This window comes from Camelus bactrianus, chromosome 9 (genome assembly GCF_048773025.1).
Source record: "Camelus bactrianus isolate YW-2024 breed Bactrian camel chromosome 9, ASM4877302v1, whole genome shotgun sequence".
Lineage (NCBI taxonomy): Eukaryota > Metazoa > Chordata > Mammalia > Artiodactyla > Camelidae > Camelus > Camelus bactrianus.
In genome coordinates this window covers 61,107,450-61,122,517 of record NC_133547.1, presented here as the reverse complement: position 1 = coordinate 61,122,517, position 15,068 = coordinate 61,107,450, and the positions used below count along the sequence as shown (strand labels likewise).

Genomic DNA, 15,068 nt, shown 5'->3' with positions numbered 1-15,068 from the left:
AGCAGTGCCCAGGGGTGCTTGGGTAGAAGAGAGCAAAGAAAAGGGAAGCACACAGAAAGGACCAAGTGGGAGAAGACGTTGACAGAAGGGGGAACGCGGCGGGTGTACACTGTGAAGCCGGACAAGTCCCAGCAACAGCTGCTGCTCTAAGCAGCCCCGATCCTGCAGTTTGCTGAACTGTAATGGGTGGGACTGGGACTGCTTGACTGTGAGGTTACTAAAGGGGGACAGTGCTGCTGAGGCTCAAGGGGGCCTAATTACATAGCACCATCTTTGCTGCCCAAGTTCTGAATGAATTAAAAGACAGTTAACAGAGTAAGAGAGACAACAAGTCCAAATGCCACCTTTCTTACTCAGAAAGACAGAGTTGGAAGGAATATAGAGGGAGACAAAAATGGGCCTCCTGACAGTGCCTGCCAGAATTAGACACACTTACTACTCACCCAGCTTTAAGGAGTGCTAGGAAACTCCAGCGCCTTCTGCCCCGTGACAGGAGATATGCAAGGAAGAGCAGAACAGAATGCATTCGCTCCCAAGATGCAGAAGAGAAGCGAGCTGAGCTGTGCGTGCCAGAACTCACCAGTAAGCTAAATCAGTACCATCTCCTGCCCAGAAGTGGGTGAGGGGATGGAGAGAGGGCCAGGCATGCTTCATGTTACAGCTTCCTCCAGGTGGAAGGAAATCAAGAGGCAAAAGCAGCCATCACAAGCATCTTTGTACAGTATTGCAGAACGTTACTTTCTGTGGCCTGTCTGGTTTGTGTTCCAAAAAAGCCAAGTGTGTGTTTCTTTTAGGTGTTAACTGAAGAGGAAAGAGCCCTATCTAGGGAGGCCCTGAGAGACACCTTGGATCAAGTGTATCAACCGTTAGCAATCCGAGAATTACTTATCCTCCAGGGAGGACCACCCCAGGTATGCAGGCCTGGGGACTCTTGTGGGTGAATCTTTAATGATAATGTGTGGTGTATGTCTTCTCCTGGGAAGTGGGATAATCTAGTTGAGTCTTATTTCATCTTTTAGATTGTTAAATGGTATTTGTAAAACTAAAGCACGTTAACCCTTAGGATAATTTTAAAGGATTTTTCTTTTAGTGGAATGATGGACATGTTTCCCAAGAACATTGTGATCAATTTTTTAAGGCTTATGACAAAAATATTTTTATTCATTCTGAAACTGGACCTTTTTTTCCCCTTTAACTAAAATTTGGCTATTTGACAATATGTTCTTCTGACAGAAGTATTTGAACATCTTATTCTTTGAATGGAATATCCGAAGTCAAGAAATTAAAGTTAGAGCTGTTATTGGGACTATTCTTAGATCCTTTGTTTGCAAAACATTAATAGTATGTATGCTACTAAGTATAACATGGTTTCTTATTTTCCTTAAAAGTAATTATTTATCTGAAATGATTTAATTTGATGATGTAGCTGAAATGATCTATTTTGCTTTTAGTACCTAAATTTTCGTTATGAATTTAGGTGAGTAAAGCATGACAGGCCAAAGGAGGTGACTGTAGGACCAGCTGAAGCTGGCTACAAAGATATCTTCTAGTTGAAGTCATTTTCATGTCATCTCCAGTATATTACTCTAGTCTCTGATTGGGCCCCTCTGGCCTCATGCTCTTCTTCTCTGAATGAGTCCACAGTTTGCCAGATTAAACCAAATGCATTATGAGAGCATGGTGAAAAGTAGAGGATCTGGAGTTAGGCACACTGGGTTTCGACCCCAGTGTGCAGTTGTGTGCATTAATTAGTAAACCTTTCCATCCCTCAGTTTCCTTATCCTTGTCAGTACCTCTTGAGATCATGTGGGAGGTGTGTAACACTGTGCATCGCACATCATAACCCACTCGATACGTGGGAATTATTAATCTTCCTTAAATAAAAAAAGAGAGGATAGGCCAGTTAGGATTAACTGTTTCACTACTTTTTATACTCACATAGTTAAATGCAAAGATTGACCACGACATAGTCCACATTCTAGCTCCAGAAAAGGAACAACAAATTTGTTTTGTTCACGGTGGCTCCACAGAGCTCTCAAAAAGGAATCCTTGAAGAAATCTAATTCTTCTTGAAACTGCTCTGTCAAAAGGAATCAGAGTAGCTATGCTAGGGGAGGCGAGGCCTAGGGTGCCCTCTCACTGTTGTGAGCTGTCCTCTCGGTGTGAGTGATGCTCATAGGACTCTTCTTTGGAAGCTAGAATTGACTGGAAGGACTGCATTCAGATTGGTTACATTACCCCTCTGTCCCTCAAATCTTTATTTTATTTGCTAACATGTTTGTCTATTTCTGGGTTTGAAACTTAACTTGATATTTCACTTGAAGATGTTTCATTGTATTTTTACCTTCTTAAAAATGATGCTGAAGAAGGTTTTGTAAAGGAGTCTTTTTCTTTTTTAAGGAAAAGTTTTTCTCCTTTGTGGTCTGTACAGATACTGTCAATCAGCAGTATTACTCAGTATATTTATATTTTAAAAATTCTACATATCCTGTCTTTTACACTGACATTCAACTCATACCTTTCTCTTCCTTTTTTAGTCCTGCACAGATGGGAAGACCCAGGTCAGGGGTCGGGCCCCAGCTTGGCTCCGGCGCCTATGTGGGGAGCTCCTCTCTGAAAGGCTGATGAGACCAAGTGGTGTTCAGGCAGTAGTCCGGGGCATTTTGGAAGGAGCAGGTGGTAAGAAATAAAATGTTTGTTACTTTGATATCCACTTTCCTCTGAGTCATGGTGAATTACTGGTCTTTAGCATTTGACTGTAAAACCTGATGGAGACTAGACTTTGTGCCTTTGTGGAGAGTGAGGAAGTTAAAGTGTAATGACTCCTTTTCCACAGAAACTCATTTTCTTGCCATTTTTCCAAAAGCAGTTGTGATACACCTCTCGTGTTGTTACATAATATTGTCAAGTGTTTCAGATAACTTGTAGTATCAGGTGAAAACACCGCACAGAAAGCTTAAGTAAAACTCTAAAGAAAACGTGAAATTCTTTATAGAAAAGGATCAGAGTGCTAAGAGTACTTCACCTCAGGACTTAAAATACAAGTAGTTCTCCTGAAGCTGGAGTAGATACCAAGAGATACAAACTTCGGGATGAAGTTTTAGATTCATTTCCATAATTATATTCTCTTAGTCCTCATTAATAGAAGAAAATTAATTATCATGCTAAGCATGGTAGTAGCTTTTAATTTATATTTTTTTATTTTTAAAACAAAATATTACATGCACATAATTTAAAAGAGTCAATAGGTCTATCAGGCTTTTAAAGAAAAATTGCAGTCCTTGGCACCAGTCCACTCCATTTCCCATCCCCAGAAGCAACCACTTTGAATATTTTTAGCAGATTTCTTCTGATGTTTACCTCTGTATTTCTAACTATAATGCAAATACAGCACCTTCTTAGTTTCTCAGTTTTAGGCATCATCTATCAACTTCTCACCATGGGTATAAAAGGATTCTGTTCTCTTTAACAACCCTTCCACCATTCACCAGAGTGAATTCCCATCCCCTTAGTGTAGTCATATCTTAATTTGGATAGATCAATATTCAGTGTTTATACTCTGCTAACTATGTGATTATTATTTACAGCTGAGCTATGCGGCGTACTATGACTACTTTTCCTTTTTTTACACAACTTTTGTATTTCGTGGCGTTAATAGCTGTTTTGTGTGTCTGCTTAGTTTTTTATGTACTTATCACTAATCTATCCTCAAACTCTCCCCCAGTTGCTTAAATCTCCTTTTAATACATTCAGATACATCAACTATTGTATCTGTTTTATCCTCTTGAAGACTCTTCTCACTGAGGCTTCTCTAATCTGGACTCGTTACCTCTACAGAGCTGTCATCCTAGGATCTCCGTTCATCTTTTTGCTGGTGATCCCCTGGCCTTTCTTTTGTGTTCAGTCCCTTACCTCCTGTATCCCATGCACATTAGTTTCCTGTTGCTGCTGTAACAAATTATCACAAACTTGTGGCTTTTTGATGGGAATAATATTTAAACTGAGCCCTGAAGCCTGCTGAGAAGTATGCACGTTGAAGAGTGAGGGATGACTATATTATAGGTGGAGAGGATCGATGTACGAAGGAACTGCCATAGGAAAGAACATAGTGTTTTTGAGGAAGTTTCAGTATGAGTGGAGCAGGGAGAGTGGTGAGTGAGGGAGAGTGGTATGAGATGAGGGAGTGGTGTGAATGAGGCTGGCAGGGCGGAGAGGGGCCACATCCTGGAGGACTTTAGGCCAAGTTCAGGATTTCTTCTTTTTAATTGAGGGACTGTGCATGCTTAGCATGCCCTCTACCACTTGAACTGTTCCAACCCCCTTCCCCCGAGTTCAGGATTTTGAACTTTATTCTGAGGGCAATGAAACACCACTGAAGGGCTTTAAGAAGAAGAGAGAAATGATCAAATCTACATTTTAGAAATATCTATCTGAATGTATTGTGAAGAATGGGTTGAGTAAGAGCAGAAGCAGAGAGGTCAGTAAGAAGCAGTCATCTGAGCGATCACAGTGGCTTGCATCGATTCTGGTAGCCTTGGAGATGGAGAGAAGTGAATGAATATAAGAGGTATTTAAGGGGTAGAGTTGCCAGAACTTAATGAAGGGCTGGATATGCATGGAGGGAAGAGGAGAGAGAGAATCGATCTTGACTTTCCATTTCTCAGGTGGTAAATATACCTTGGTCCTATCAGACAAAAGTGAGGTCAGTGTGAGTGGCAGACATTGGTAGATTTGGTCTACAGTGGCTATAATGTTGCCTCCCCAGTTCTGCCTGCAGTGCCTTCTAGGGCCAATGAAATGAAAGATTATCAGTTACCTGTGGGAAGTTGTCATATGCAGATAGGTCCTTGCATCTTCTTTTTCCAGAGAAGATTTAGACTCCACCCAAGGGCATGCAAATTGGAGAGCTGCTATAAGAAACTTAGAACCCTATTTTTGCTACTTATTCAAAAATTATGTATGTATTTTTATATTTGTTGTCTATTCAAATCTTATTTATTCTCAAAAATGATTTGAGGCAGTTTATATTTACTCACATATTAGCCATCTCTGATGTTTTTCATTTCTTTGTGTAGATACAAATTTTATTCAAATTTCCTTCTGCCTAAAGAACTTTAACCTTTCTTTTAGTGCAGATCTGCTGATAGTGAATTCCCTTAGCTTTTTTTTGTTTGAAAAAGTCTATTTCACCTCCCTCTTTGAAAATAGTTTTGCTGGGTACAGAATTCCAGGGTGATAGTTTGGTTTTTTTTTTTAACATCCTTTTTTCTTTTTTTTAATGGAGGTACTGGGGATTGAACCCGGGACCTCATGCATGCTAAGCATGTACTCTAACACTGAGCTATGCCCACCCCACCCAGGTTTTTCTTTTAGTGCTTTAAACATGTTGTTCTATTGTCTTCTGGCTTACATGATTTCTGATGCAAAAATCTGCTGTCATTTTTGTGTTTGTTCCTCTGTGTATGATATACTTTTTTTCCTCTATCAGCTTTTAAGATTTTTCTGTTTAATCTCTGTTTTTTTTTTTTTTTTTTTTTTTTTTAGAAATTTGATTATTATATGCCTTGGTGTGGTGGGTGGTTTTCTTCATGTTTTTTCTGCTTAAGGTTTTTTAAACTTCTTGGAGCTGAGAGTTTGGAGTTTCCATCATATGTGGAAATTTCTCAGACATCATCTTCAAAATTTTTTCTATCTTCCCTTCTTTTCTCTTTCTGGAATTTAAATTATACCTAATATTATGCTTAGTGTTGTCCTCCAAGTTACTGTTGCTCTGTTGATTTTTTTTGTTTTCAGTCTTTTTTTCTCTCTGTGTTTCATTTTGGTTAATTTCTACTGCTACATGTTCAAGTTTATTTATCTTTTGTTTTGCAGTGTCTAATCTACTGTTAATCCCATCCAGTGTATTTTTCATTTCAGATATTTTATTTTTCATTCCTAAAAGTTCAGTTTGGGTCTTTTTAATATCTTCCATTTCTTTTCTGTCCTCATCATGATCATTCTTTTCATTACCTTTTTGAACAGAGAAGATAAATTTATAATAGCTGTTTAATGTCCTTGTCTCCTAATTATGTCATCTTTGTTTTTATGGGTCTGTTTTTATTGATTTTTCCTTCTTGTTATGTTCCTTTTTGCTTCTTTGCATATATGTAGTAGGTTTTTAAAATTGAGATGTTATTCACATACCATAAAATTTGCTCTTTTATTAAAGAGTACAGTTCTGTGGTTTTTAGTATAGTCACAGAGTTGTGTAACTATCACATCAATATCTAACTCCAAAACATTTTCGTCATTCCCCCCAGAAACCTCATACCCATTAGCAGTTACTCCTCAGCCTCCCCTCCTCCAGCCTCTTGTAAGCACTAATCTACTTTCTGTCTCAGTCAGTTTGCCTCTTCTAGATTACATCCAAATGGAATGATGCAATATGTGGTCTTTTGTGTCTGTTTGATTCACTTAGCATAATGTTATAGCATGAATCAGTCCTTTATTCCTTTTAATGACTGAAAATATTTCATTGAATAGGTATGTCTGGTAATTTTTGAATAGATATCAGGAGTTTTAATTTTACATTGTTAGGTGCTAGATTTTGTTGTATTCCTTTGTTGGTCTTTGTTCTGGGTTGCAGTTAATTTTCTTGGAATCAATTTGATCCCTTCAATTTGGCTTTTAAACCTTGTTACTGTGGGTCTAGAGCAGCCTTTAAGACACCACTACTAAGGCAGTACCTTTCTGGGATTTTACCTGATGCCCTGTGTGTTAGGAGGCTTTCCCATGCTCACTAGTGGGAGCATTAACTATTCCAAGCCCTGTGTGAGCTCTGGGGATGTTTCTCCCTCTTCTTTTCTTGTGGTTCTTGCGTTGGGTTTTTTTTTCATACACATACACAGATCATACTCCACCAAAGACTTGAGAGCGGATTTCTCTGCAGATCTCTGGAGCTCCCTGTTGGTGTAACTTTCTTCTCTCTGGTATTTTGCCCTGAAAAACCTGGCTGCCTTGTCCTCTTTGTACTCTGAACTATGTTTCTCTAATTCAACAAGGTGGCAGGCTTTGTTTGGGCTCCCCTTAGCTCTATTGTGGCCGCAGAACTGTCTTTAGGTAGTAGGCTAGGGTATTCTTAGGGTTTAGCTTGTTTGCTTCCCATCACTTAGGTATCAGCGTCTTGGGCTACCTGTTGCCCAGTGCCTGAAAACCATTGTTTTTGTATTTTGTCTAATTATCTAAGGTAGTACTGTAAACCTGGCAACTGTTAACTCCATAGTTTGGTTTAAGGCAGTTTGAATGATATGATGCATATAAAGAGACATCATAATAATAATAATAACAATAACAACAACAACAACAACTTTAAAAGAAATAAACAGTAAGAAAAAGCTAATGTTCAGGTCATATAAATAATATCATTACAACGATTGAGTGCTGCTTTTTTCTCTAAATGTCCTGGAAACCAGCATCAGAAAGAAAGTGCACAACAAGGATCTACTGTATAGCACAGAGAATATTCAATATCTTGTACTAACCTATAATGAAAAAATATTTGAAAAAGATAGATACACACATATATATATATATATATATGTATAGTATGCCTGAAACGAACACAACATTGTAAATCAACTATACTTCAATTTTAAAAAAGTACAGAGGGATAGATTATCTTATGGAAGGAAAACCAATTTCCAGTAGAGAAAAACAGTTTTTACCCTAAATTTTAAGGGCTAATGTGATGAATGAATTGCTATGAGTTTTTGACATCTCTATCCATTGCTGACAGCTGGGGCGGCTGGTGGGAGTGATGCTGAAGCCACAGCTGCTGACTGGAAGAGGTGTGATTTGATTGCAAAGATTTTGGCCTCTTGTCCCCAGCAGTCTCTTTCACCAGAGGATTATTATAGAGATATCTGCCCCCAGGTAAATCATTTTGTATCTTTTGACTGTTTGAGGATTATCTGCTTATTTATACAAAGAGGACTTTTAATGCTTCTCTAGTATTGAGGTAAAAGCAGTATCATGTTTAAGTTTATTGTTTAGTTAGGGGCCTTCTTTTTTCTTTTTTTAAAAAAATTTTTGGAGGGGGAGGTAATTAGGTTTATTTACTTTTTTTTTCCTTTTTCAGTTTTATTAGGTAGAATTATTACAGTTTGCATGTATACATTATACTGCATGTAAATACATATATACAATATACTGCACATTTTTTCAGTTTACATATTTGTACTGATCATTGTTTCTAAGAACAGATTAAAGCTTTAGTTTTTTAAACTTACATAGTTATCAAAGGAATATAGCCAACCAAAAAATAAAAATCGACAGAATGTGGTAATCCAATCATAAAGGACAGTCAAATTGTGCTTACACGTATTCAAGAAATCAATCATCTAAGTTATAAATAATAAGTAGTTCATTTGTGTCCTTATCTTTTTTGGTTTTTTTTTTGTTTGTTTTTTTAGATTCCATGTATAAGTGATATCATATGGCATTTTTCTTTCTCTTTCCGGCAGGGGGCCTTCTTAATAAGTGATTAAAAACCTATGGATGAGATCGATCCTGTAGGTTTAAGAACACCTCACCATTAATAACTGACTAGCACAGCCAGCTCTCAGAGCTGGGATAGGAAACTACAGTTTCATCCTATTCATTATCTTGTCTGTGTTTTTAATTAGTTTTTTAAAAATACACATTAAGTAAACAACGTAAATTAACATGGTACTCAATTTTAAAAGCACAAAAGAGTAAATGGAAAAAGTAAGTCTCCCTCCCATCTCTGTACCAATTTCTTGTTAATTTTCCAGAGATGGTCTGTGTATTATGTGTATACAATTATATGTGTATGTATGTGTGTATATATTTTAATTTTTGTCCAAGTGATAACATGCTACACAATCTTTCAGTTTTGTTTTTTCATTTAACAGTGTGCCTTGGAGGTCATTTCATATAGAGCTGCCTCATTCTTTTCCATGGGTACATAGTGTTTCATCATATTATGTACCATAATTTATTTAGCCAGCCTCCTATTAATGAACATTTGTTTCCATCCTTTTGCTATTACAAACTGTGTAATAGTTAATAGCTATAAATCTTGCCCACATGCAAGTATTACCATAGGGAAAATTCCTAAAATTGAAATTGCCAGTTTAAAGGGTATGTGCATTTAAATTTTTGATTGATGTTGTTTATGTGTCTGTTTTCCCACACCTTTGCCTACACACTGTGTTACAAAACTTTTCTTTGTTAATCTGATAGGTATAAACGTGGAAGGAGTTTTCTTAGTCAGCACTCCCCATGTATTTAGATGTAAAATATGCCTTTTGGAGCACGGTGGGAAGAAAGTCATTCAGTTGTTAACGCTGGTCTTCAGAGTTCTCATGGGTAGGCATGCGTGGGAACAAATATCACAATGCAAAGATCTCATATTGGAAAATATTAAGTATAAATTATCTTAAAGGATAAAGTTATCATTTACAATGATGAGTAAATATTTTCCAAAACTGTTTAGCTATAGTTTTGGTACTTAACAAAATGATAAAATCAAATTATAGATTTTAGTCTTCCTGAGTCTCTTTTTGGCAGTGTCAGAGATCACATACAGTTTTTGGACAGAAGATTCTCTTCTGTCTGTAAAAAGTACGAGTCACTTTTAAGCCAGAAAGCGAAATGCACTTTTCTGTTGAGTTCTTAGACTCAAGCCTGAGAGATTAATGTTTATTTTTGTAAATAAAGTAGACTTTTTTCCAGGATAGTTTAGACATGACAGGCCCTTCAGATCCTGAGTATATTTGTATGCCTTGACCCCGTGACCTTCATTTGGTGGTGCTATTTATCATAGCAAAATTTTGAGAAAAAAACTGAATGTCTGGAAATAATATTTTTGAGAAATTTATAACAATATGAGATGGTTTCAGGAATGCATGAAACTGACTATTAAGTGTGGTCTCAGTTAAAAAGAAAAAATTATTATGTGGAAAACATATTGGAAAAAATATACCAAAAATGTTTATAATGATTTGGGAAGTCTTCATTTTCTTTTAAACATTTATTTTCCAAATTTTCTACAATGACATGTATTTTATAAATTTGATAAAACTATTTAATACAAACATAGCCTCTCCAGTTCTTGTACTCTTTGACACTGGGTTGTTAAAGAAAAAAACCCAGTTCTCTTGAGTCAGTGTTACTGCAGTGAGTTTATTTTTTGGGTTAAAGAAATTAATGCTTTCTCTTCTTAGTTAAGGTAATTGCTCCTCGCAAAGAACCTACTATTTACTTCATGTAATTTTTCTTTTAGATTTTGGATTTATTTCACTTTCAAGATAAGTTGACAGCGCGACAGTTTCAGAGAGTTGCTACCACTACCTTTATAACCATGTCAAGAGAACGCCCACAACTGGCAGCAAAGTATCTCCTTCAGCCGGTGTTAGCGCCTCTTCATCAGTGTTTAAATACAGCAGGTAAAGGAGGGAGTCTGCTGGTTCGGTGTCCCTCTAAAGGACCTTCTTCCGTGTTTTGGACTTAAATGACTTAAGTCTGTGGTAATTCACTGTCTTTAGTTTTACTTTTTTCCCCTCAGCTTTTTATTTTGAAAATCCACTTTTGCACCACCCCTGTCCACTTCACATAGATTGACCTACTGTTAACATTTTGGCATGTTTACAGTCTCTTTCTCTGTTTCTACACACGTATGTATTTTTTCTGAAGCATCTGAGAGTTAGTTGTGGACATCATCTAATATGCAGACTTTATTCAAATATCTCTTTCTTGTCCCAAGAATTTCCCTTACAGCTGTTTTTTTAAAAATTGAGAATCCAGTCAAGAATCATGCATTGCATTTACTTTTTATTTTTCTTTAATATAGAATAATTCCCTAGTCTTTCATCTTTCACTGATGTTTTTAAAGCCTGGGTTATAGAATGTCCCTCAATTTGTATTTGTCTAATTGTACCCTCATGAGTAGATCTAGGGTAAGCATTTCAGCAGGAATACTACATACAATGATATATATTTTTTTATTCCTTGTGATTAGAGCCACATGGTATCAGCTTATTCCATTATTAGTGATGTTAAATTTGCTCATTTGATTAAGGTGGTAGTAGCCATATTTCTCCACTGTAAAAGTACCTTCCTCCCTTTGTAATTAATAACTGATCTGTAGGAGATCATCTGAGACAGTGTGAAGACCCTATTTCCCAGTAGTCCTTCATACTGTAGTTCAGAATCCATTGATGATTTTTGCCCATAAAATGGTGACCTTCTGTTTTTTTTATTGTTTCTAATTTTTTAGTTGGTATTCTTCTGTAATGAGGAGCTTTTCTTTTCTCCCTGCCTCATCTCTTTTAAAAAATTAGTTAAGGGTCAGTACAGATGGACAGATTATTTTTTTTATTCAATAGGTGACCAAACATTCCTGCCCGTTTTGGTGCTTAAATTTTCCCAGATTTGGTTAGTGAGTTTAGTTGTATTTTAATGTCTTAAAAGATGAATTACCATATTTTATCAATTACAAGATGCACTTTTTTCCACATTAAAGAAAGCTTTTATTTTAGAAATCTTTTTCACATTTTAACAACTCTGCTATCTAGATGCATCTTGCGATCATTGTTGGCCAGGTAGCAATCATGGCATTGTCTGTGCCTGCAAATGAGCTTGCAGAATGGATGTTAGTGACCTGGAAGAAGGTCATGAAGACATTAGTAGAGTGGAAAAGGAATATAGAGGCAATATATTATGGCAAAACATAGATATCAGTAATTGTGCTAAAATGTTTCAGAAGAGTTAGACATTTAGTGTGAAGTTTTAATTCCTTATCCTGTTTATTCCAATTATTTAGCTTATATAAAGAATGATATATAACAAAATTGTGTAAGTAAATCTAAGAGAGCTCTTCAAATACTTTTTTTAGACTTGATTTTAAAACTTTTTATAGGGAAATTTTCAAACACATCTACCAGGAATAGTATAATAAATGCCTGTGTACCAATCACCTAGACACAACTATCGACTCTGCCATTTTCATTTAATCTAATCTTCAATTTTTCATTCATTAATTTAAAATTAAAATTCTAAGTGATAATGTTTCATAGGTTACTTGGCAGTGGGTTTTTTTTCGTTAATGATACATAAAATAACAATGTGTGTTTATAGTCAATGAAATGTTCCATAAAATACTGTATTTGAATGGTGCCATATTGTAACCATATTGATTTTCTAATTTCAGTTGTTACCGAAATTTCTAGTAAAACTTTCTTCCTTAGGCCCAGTTTCTTCTATTCAGTGAAGTTCCAAGTGTGGGTAATTTTGTTTTTTGTTCTTTAGAGATTCCAGAAAGCAACATGGTGCCAGGGACCATTTTGGTGACAGAAGAAGAACTTAGTAGATGTATTGAGGATGTATTTAAGGTTGGTAATTTGAGTCATTAATGTTTTTAGCTAATATTTGTACTTAGTCTTTTAAAATAATTTTGTCTTTTTAAACCTGTACTTCAGGAATTGGAATGACTAATCTTAAATTCCAAACTGTCAAAATCTTTTTACTTGAAAACTGGGAGCTATAAGGTGTTAGTGGAAAACTGGTACATTTTGAAACTGTCAATTTCATCATTTACTCTCAATGTTAAACAGTTCAAATTCTCTAAGTGGCGCATGCCACTGATAAAAGCATGTCTTTTGAAGAAATTGACAAAGGCATTTGCAATACTGTAAGCGTCTTATAAGTGTATGATAATATATATATGTATTTTAATTGAAGTATAGTTGATTTACAATGTTGCATTAGTTTCAAGTATATAGCAAAGTGATTCAGTATGTATATGTATATATTCTTTTTCAGATTATTTTCCACTATAGATTAGTACAAAATACTGAATATAGTTCCCTGTGCTATACAGTAGGTCCTTGTTGTTAATCTATTTTATATATAGTGGTGTGTATCTGTTAATCCCAAACTCCTAGTTTGTCTCTCCCTCTCCCCCTTTCTCCTTTCATCACCAAAGTTTGTTTTTCATGCCTGTGAGTCTATTTCTGTTTTGTAAATTAGTCATTGGTATCCTTAAAATTATATGATAATACTGAATCTACTTTATAATTTTTAATAGAATCATCATCATAAAGAAGGAAGTTTGAGTAAACGAATCCTGCAAATGACTAAATATATACTGAAAATGAAAAAATATTTATATAAATTGTATGGTATCTATGATTATAATCTTATAAATATATATGAAGTACATATTTTTAGACAGAAATGAAATCCATTGTGTTAGACCCAGATGGCATTTAATTTCTTTAAAGTTTATTTCAATAAATTTATGATAAATACTATTAAAGACATTTATACTAGTAAACAGCTTTCAAGATTATATTTCACGTAACAAGGTGCAGCCACTTTGGGAAATAGTTTGGCAGTTTCTCAAAAAGTTAAACGTGGAGTTATTATATGACCCAGCAATTTCACTCTTAGGGATATACACGAGAGAAGTGAAAACATGTTCATACAAAAACCTGTACATGAGTGTTCATAGCAGCATTATTCATAATAGCCAAAATGTGGAAACAACTGAGATGTCTGTCAACTGACAAATGGATTAAGAAATGTGATATATCCATATAATGGAGTATTTTTCATCCATAAAAAGGAATTAAGTATGGACAAATGTTGAAACATGGATGAACATTTAAAATTATAATTTTTTAAATTTTAAAAGGAGCCAGACCCCAAAGACTATCCATTGTATGATTCTGTTTATATGAAATGTTCAAAATAGGCCAATTCATAGACACAGAAAGTAGGTTAGTGGTTGCTAGGGACTGGGGCTGGGGAATTGGGAGTGACTGATAATGGGTATGGGGCTTCTTTCTGAGGTAAGGAAAATGTTCTGGAATTAGATAGTGGTGGTGTTCATACAACCTTGTGAAAACCACTGGATTTTACATTTTAAGAGAGTAAATTTTATGGCATGTGAATTACATCTCAAAAATTTTTATTCCTTATTTCTTTTTTATGGTAATAAATTAAACATTTTAGGGTAAATTTTTAAAGTTTAGTCTGTTATAAAATAGTTCTAACATACTAAAAAAAAAAAAAGTAAAACTTTCATGCACTAACCACTCAGCTTAAAAAATTAAACATTATCCAGAAATTGACACAACATTGTAAACTGACTATACTTCAATAAAAAATATATATTATTATATTTATATAAAATATACAAAAAAATTAAACGTTACAGATTCAGTTGAAATCCTCTATCTACCCATCCATGATCACATTTCCCTTGCTTCCCACTCAAAGGGAACTACTGTCCTGAATTTGTGTTTATTATTCCTTAAGCTATTTTTAGTAGTTATGCATGATTTTAAATTTTACTTAAATGGCATTGTAATATATCTAACTTTAATCCACTCATTTCCACTGCAAGATGTTATTCCATTATATGGCTATATTACCATTTACTTGTTTATTTTTCTCTTGATAGACATTTGAGTTGTTTCCAGGGAGTTTTGTCTATCTGTTAGGTGCATTGTGGTTTTAGGTAGCAGTTAGCTCTCTTACTATTAGTGAAGTTGAACATTTTTGTGTGCTTTGGTTCATTCATATTTTCTCTTCTTTAAATTGCCTGTTTATATATTTTCTGTTTTAATAATAGGGTTATTTCCCTATTTAAAATATTTTTAGAGTAAATCTTTTTTTTATAAAACAGCTTTATTGAAATATACTTTACAGATCATAAAATAATGTTTTAAGTATATGATTCAGTGATTTTTTTCAGTAAATTTACAGAGTTGTGAAAACATCACCACAGTACAGCTTTAAAGCATTTCCATCACCCCAAAAAGACCTCTTTGTGCCTATATACAGTCATTCTCACCCCCAATCCCCAAGCAAGCACTAGTCTGCCTGTATCTCTATGGACTTGCCTTTTGTGGGTATTTTGCATAAGGGAATCACGCAATATGTGTTCTTTTGTGACTGACTTCTCCCCCTTAGCATCATGTTTCTGAGGGTCATCCAGGTTGTTGCATATACCAATACTTTGTCCCTTTTTATTGCTAAGTAATATTTCATTTTATGAATAT

The 15,068-nt window shown here is 35.2% G+C and overlaps 1 protein-coding gene across 2 annotated transcripts in view; it reads left to right on the top strand.

The window, feature by feature from the left end:
• The window catches only part of TANGO6 (transport and golgi organization 6 homolog), a 154,046-nt gene that overhangs the window by 13,944 nt on the left and 125,034 nt on the right, over window positions 1–15,068 (top strand). For both annotated transcript variants that reach the window (XM_010962538.3, XM_045522290.2), the window contains 5 exons: window positions 795–911; window positions 2,538–2,679; window positions 7,775–7,911; window positions 10,286–10,448; window positions 12,310–12,392. In XM_010962538.3, the coding sequence (XP_010960840.2) occupies window positions 795–911; window positions 2,538–2,679; window positions 7,775–7,911; window positions 10,286–10,448; window positions 12,310–12,392 (642 nt within the window). The remainder of the gene's footprint in view (window positions 1–794; window positions 912–2,537; window positions 2,680–7,774; window positions 7,912–10,285; window positions 10,449–12,309; window positions 12,393–15,068) is intronic.